Below are 6,000 nucleotides of genomic sequence, written 5' to 3' on the forward strand. Positions count from 1 at the left end.
ATGATACTGCATTAGGGAAAAGATGAAAAGTGAGATTCATTTGAAGGAGGCTGTCTATACAAATGGTGACATTGAAACCTCTCTTCAGAAGTAGCCAACGCAACAGGACTTCTGCTGAGCAGCTGCCCCGTAGTCAGATCCAAGCGATACAGCGGGGAGTTATTCAAACAATCATCAAAAGCAATGTTCTGTTTGAAAAGAACAGTCAACATCTTTCACCATCGCATCTCTCTCTGCAGAACGAGGTGAGGGAGACGGAGAAGTGTCCTGGCCCAGCTGCCCGGGTAGAACGTCGTCTTGATTTCTGGAATCCCAATCACACGACATATTGACAACCACAAGGAACATTGACCATGCTGGATACGTTCCACAAGTTCTAGTGATTTGCTTTTCAGATGAGCATTGAGGCGGTGCTCATCTCTTGTTTACAGCCCTGAGCCAGGAGTGGATCTGCCATATTCTGACAGCTGACTTCACCACAAACTGGTACATATTTTATTGAGCCCATAGGGATGATGGGCTGAGTCAACCCCACTCAAGATTTAAACTCTTAACTTTCTTATTAACAGCTGCTCACCATTCCGCTGAGCCAAGAAGGCAACTTTGGCTCACAACGTAACATAGCGCTGGCAACTAAACCACAGTAGTTGAGGCAAGAGAGGCAGTAGCAGGCAATGCGGTGGCAGCCTCTGGTGATGGACCTGTAGTCCCGCACTGTGGCACTGAGGGCTGGTGGATCACTCATATTTGCAAAACTTCCCCTACCTATGGACATCAAGGTCACCATCTCCTTGGCTTGAAAGGGTAAGGCAGTATAGCAAGTCGATTAATTTTCTTTCATCTGCACTTGTGGGTTTTCTCCAGGTATGTCTGTTTCCTCCCACATGTGTAAACACTCATTAAAGGAGCTAGCCAAACGTAGGACGGCAGAGCTTTGGCAATGGTTGGCACCGATTATGGCTGCCTTTCCGCTTGTTTGTGGTTTCCGGCGTGTTGGTGCGAAAACCGTTCACGTTACAAATTCTACAGTGTTTTGAGATGCAACTCGCGTGTGTTGTGCACAAATAAGGGGTCACCGTCGTTATAATTACGTGAGGATTTTGACGAGGGTGGTGCGGAAGCGTTCTCGTTTGTCACGTGACTGGGAAGAGATGAAGCGCAGCTTTTCCTGTTTGCCTTGGCGTATGCGTCTCCTGCTGCTGCCAGATGCCGACGAGAGGGCCCAGTCCTGACTCTCGCGAGAAGTCCCAAGCCTCCCCGAGTCTGCGTGCTCTGCAGTGTTTCACAAACTTTAAATTACCTCTTGCTTAGTGCGAAGACATATTGCCCTTAGATGATGTGGCTCTCAGGTTATACAACCCAACAAAGTACAAATATCAGACACCACGACCGTCTTCTGGGAGTAAATATTTTCAAGAACACTCTTGACATTCAGTCTCTCGTCAGCAAAACGAGGCTTGCTTAAAACAAAGCTTGTGAACTTCCAGCTGCTTTATAGCAAACACTCTCTCTGTGAACAAGGTTTACATTAAACTAGAAAGAAAAACATAGGGTACTGTTTTTTCTTTAATTATTAGCAACGACACCATGGCTGGGAATTTATCTCAGGTCACCGGGTTCACAGAGCAGTGCCATAACCACTGTACCACCACTCCCCACATTTACATATATTACTTTAATATCTGCTGTTTATATTCTTTGGGTCTTTCGGTAAAGTCACGTAGATAGAACAATAAAATAATAAAAATGAAAATAAAGTGAATAAAAAAGAATACAAATATCATGACGTTTCGATTGCAACACAAGCAATCGTCATCAGGAAACCTTAAAAAACAACCTGCTTCAGCAGCTTTCCCCCTCTTTTTTTCCTGATGACGATTGCTTGTATTGCGATCGAAATGTCGTGATATATTTATTATTTTATATTCACTTTCTTTTCATTATTTTATTGTTCTATCTACGTGACTTTACAGAAAAGACCCAAAGAATATGAATTCCTGCAGTCACAAAAGCTTTAAGTGAAGATCTGCCGTTTACGTAAATACTACCGTGTTAAACCATATATCAATTGAGAAATGTTCATGGAAAACCTTTGTATGCACAGCCTGAACATTTTTACTTCAACATCTGGTAAAAGTGTACATCATTCTTATCACCAACATCGTAATTGATCATGATCACCATCACAATTCACACCACCACCACCTCCAGCCTCACTCTGACCAGAATCATAATTATTCTCCCCAATCACACACCAAGCTCACAGCTCCTGCCGCTCTATCGCTGTTTGAAACAAACGCATCAGTGCACATTTTACAACTTAAAAAATTACCTTGAAAATATATCGAATGGATAGAAAATAAACCATCAAACAAGCATATGTATTTTTATAATGTGAAGTAAATGTCCTTCCAAATGAATCCCAGAGGAGTTGAACATTCGTGATTTTAGTGGCAATTGCTAATAAAGGAGCAGTCGAGAGTAAAAACGGAATCACAGCCAGCAGCAGCTGGCCCTTACACAGACGTCCATTCTTACCGCACACAGCAGCAGCTGCAGCATCGTCGGGCAGCTGGAAGGACGGAGCCGAATCTTGCCACACAGGCTTCGTGCGTACCTGACCAGCACACACACACAGGTGTAATACACACACACATGTGTAATATATTTCGATTTAAAGCTTTCGTGACTGCAGGGATTCATCTTCTTGGTTCTTTCGGTAAAGTCACGTAGAAGGGAAGTAATAAAATAATAAAAATAAAACATAATATGTTTTATTTTTATTATTTTATAAATAAAACATAATATTTTTATTTTTATTATTTTATTACTTCCCTTCTACGTGACTTTACCGAAAGAACCAAGAAGATGTGCAATATACACACACACACAGGTGCAATACCACGTGCACAGATACAATCCAAAACAAAGATAAAGCTCCCCCGTACAGCCTTTAATAGACTGTTCGGGCAAGTGCTGTTAGCGAGTAACTATGAAGGCTGGAATGGCACACGAAGGGGTGGGTAACCGGCACTTCACCGCCTTAGCCTCCCAAGTGGCGATGTTTACACACTGTACTAGTTACTAATTTGAGGCTGAGTCGGCCGAGGGGAAACCCAGGACCGGTTCAGATAATAATTGCCACTGGTGTTGGCTGTGAGCGGGGATCGAACTCGGGTTGCCGGGTTCGTAGCGCAGCGCGCTAACCGCTACACATCCACAGATACCACATAGATATCACACACACGTGCAATAAAACAGGTGCAATGTGTACTATACGTATGGGTACCATACACCACCCCATGGCCACCACACATAAGCGACTGGTAAGTAACACTTGACCTGTTCAACGAGAGGTAATTGGGCTACCTGTGGCAGCTGGGGAAGGAGTTTGACGGCCGTGTTGTCCACTCGGTCCTCAAGAGTCTGCGGGATCAACAACGCAGCACAATCGCGTAGAACGATTAGCGGAGCAAGGCCCCTGTGGGATATGCCGCAGGCTGGCGTGGTGGTGCTTACATATCCCCGTGTGACAGGGGCACACCAATGCCGTGCACCCAGAGGCACGGGCAGACTGACTTTAACACTCAAACTGGCTTTAACACTATATCTGCACAATGACACCCTGCCATATTTGCCCTGTGTTGCCCTATTTGCATTTTTGTAATTTTATCTTGCATATTATAGCTATTTTATATTTTATTTTATTACATTTTTACATACTTTAGCTCCTTAGTATTAGTTAGACCTTTAGTATAGTTAGACTTGTACACCACTTATTTAAAATTCCTATGTTGAATGTATGCACCTTCCTGCCAAAGTAAATGCCTTGTCTGTGCGAACTTTCATGGCGAATAAAACCCTTTCTGAGAGAAGCTGCCCACCGTGATGGGACTTGAGGCATGGTTCACTCTTGTGGCTGAGATAAACCCACGGACACATCACGAGCCACATCTCCCAAAGGTTGGGTCGGTGGTAAACGCGAGCGGATCACGATCGGAAAGTTGCGAATTCAAATCCTGGCCGGGGATTGTCTCAGCCCATCATGCCTCCGAGGTGGATACAATAAATACAACTTTGTGTGGAAGTCAACAGTTGGTTGCCCTGTGAATAGACTTGCCCCTGTCATAGGAATGTGGAACTTTCAACCACTGGCTCAGAGCCACAACCAGGAAATGAGCGCACGTCCCTTTACTAATTTGAGCAGGAAATCACTTTGACTTTGAATCACTGAGACACAGCGAGACAATCACCCCTCACAGAGACACACAACTCAAATCGCCGTGACCCACACCACCACTCATCGAGACGCAGCTAATCGCCCATCGCAAACCACTTCACTCATCGCCGTGACTCGCTAAATCGCCTTAAAACCGGCGAATGGTTGCCACGGCTACACCACAACAAACCCAAATTATCTTTTATTTCGTGGTGCCCGGCGTGATTTGGTAAAAACGCGACGACGCAAACCGCAGCAGGCAAGCCAGCAAACAAGCGGAGCTCCACTGAGTGTCAGCGAGAGAGGAGTGAGAGAGAGAGAGCAGAGAGAGCGAGGTGGTAACAGAGTCATTAAAGTGGCACCACCGACCTGCATGGCCGCGATGGCCCCGCAGCGTCTGAGGGTCGTGGTGGTGGTGGGTGGGGGTCCACCCCCCTGAGCCTCAACAACGCCTCGCGTTGCCAGGGCCAACGAGCGCCCAATCAGCGGCGTCGCTCCGGTCCCGCGTGGCCACCCCTCCCCCCGCGTCCTTCCCTCGGTTGCCGGTAGCAACGCATCGAGGCCTCGCCTCTGGTCTGGCCTGAGTCAGAATTCAAGTTCAAGTTCATGTATTAGGTATATAGCCCTGTGAGCCATTCGGCTCTTGGATCGGGTGCAACCGCAACAAACAAAATACAAAAACATGAACAAAAAAACATCTTAAAGTGAATATGTGACTAAGTGCAAACAGAAATCCAAGAAAAGACAGCAAAACATTGCAGAAAAAAATCACCGTACACCAACGCTGTGTGCAAAAATCCCAGTGGGATGCAAGTCAAACAACCAACAACAAACCACAAGACAACTTAGATTAAGGCCATCAGTCTAACTCTGTACTACAACAAACAAACATGGCTAAACCAATATACTTTTCGAAATCACCAAAATAAAGCCATGAAAGCAATGAAACAGTGATCATAGGAACTGTGCAGGGCAATAAGGGGGTTTTGGCCAAAAGCCACGGTCATAACTCGAATAATTATAAATTATGACGATATAAAGGGTATCTATTTGGTGTTTGAACATCTTGACACCTGTTTTATTGCCAGAAAGGGTAAAAGCTATTATTATTTTTCATCAAAGTACCACATGTCAAAACAATAGTACTATAACAATAGCACCAAATGTCATGACAATAGTGATGTAACAATAGCACCAAATGTCATGATAATAGTGATATAACAATAGCACCAAATGTCATGGCAACAGTACTATAACAATAGCACCAAATGTCATGGCAACAGTATTATAACAATAGCACCAAATGTCAAGACAATAGTTCTATAACAATAGCACCAAATACCATGACAATAGAACTATAACAATAGCACCAAATGTCAAGATAATAGTACTATAACAATAGCACCAATTGTCATGACAATAGAACTATAACAATAGCACCAAATGTCATGACAATGGTTCTCTATAACAATAGCACCAAATGTCATCTGAACACAAAGTGATTCACCTATTTACAAATTGATTCACCTTAAACGAGTCTGATTTGTCGATTCATAGTGCTCAGATTTCGTACTCAATTTGGATCAAAAGCATTTATATATATGGAGCTGCCTCAAAGGTTCGTGAACCACCGAAGTTTTGCCAATGGGCATCTCCGATCTCTGTCCTCATTTAAACTGACAATTAGGATAACTAAAGTTCTAAGTGTGAATGTAATTTTAGAAACATACTTATGATTATAAAACGTTCTGTTCAAGAGAGATTACTTTCCGATAAAGTTA

At 43.9% G+C, this 6,000-nt stretch overlaps 1 protein-coding gene across 1 annotated transcript in view; it reads right to left on the reverse strand.

Annotated features, from left to right (window-relative positions):
• Positions 1-4,650, reverse strand: part of DNAH7 (dynein axonemal heavy chain 7) — a 72,809-nt gene extending 68,159 nt beyond the window's left edge. Inside the window, exons 1-5 of the mRNA XM_078609217.1 lie at positions 4,589-4,650; positions 3,370-3,426; positions 2,539-2,617; positions 1,092-1,272; positions 220-304 (exon numbers count right to left, since the gene is read on the reverse strand). Coding sequence (XP_078465343.1) covers positions 220-304; positions 1,092-1,272; positions 2,539-2,617; positions 3,370-3,426; positions 4,589-4,594 — 408 coding nt within the window. The 5' untranslated portion in view covers positions 4,595-4,650. The remainder of the gene's footprint in view (positions 1-219; positions 305-1,091; positions 1,273-2,538; positions 2,618-3,369; positions 3,427-4,588) is intronic.
• Positions 4,651-6,000: the final 1,350 nt, after the last annotated feature.

Source organism: Lampetra planeri, chromosome 31 (assembly GCF_965212315.1).
Source record: "Lampetra planeri chromosome 31, kcLamPlan1.2.h2, whole genome shotgun sequence".
Lineage (NCBI taxonomy): Eukaryota > Metazoa > Chordata > Hyperoartia > Petromyzontiformes > Petromyzontidae > Lampetra > Lampetra planeri.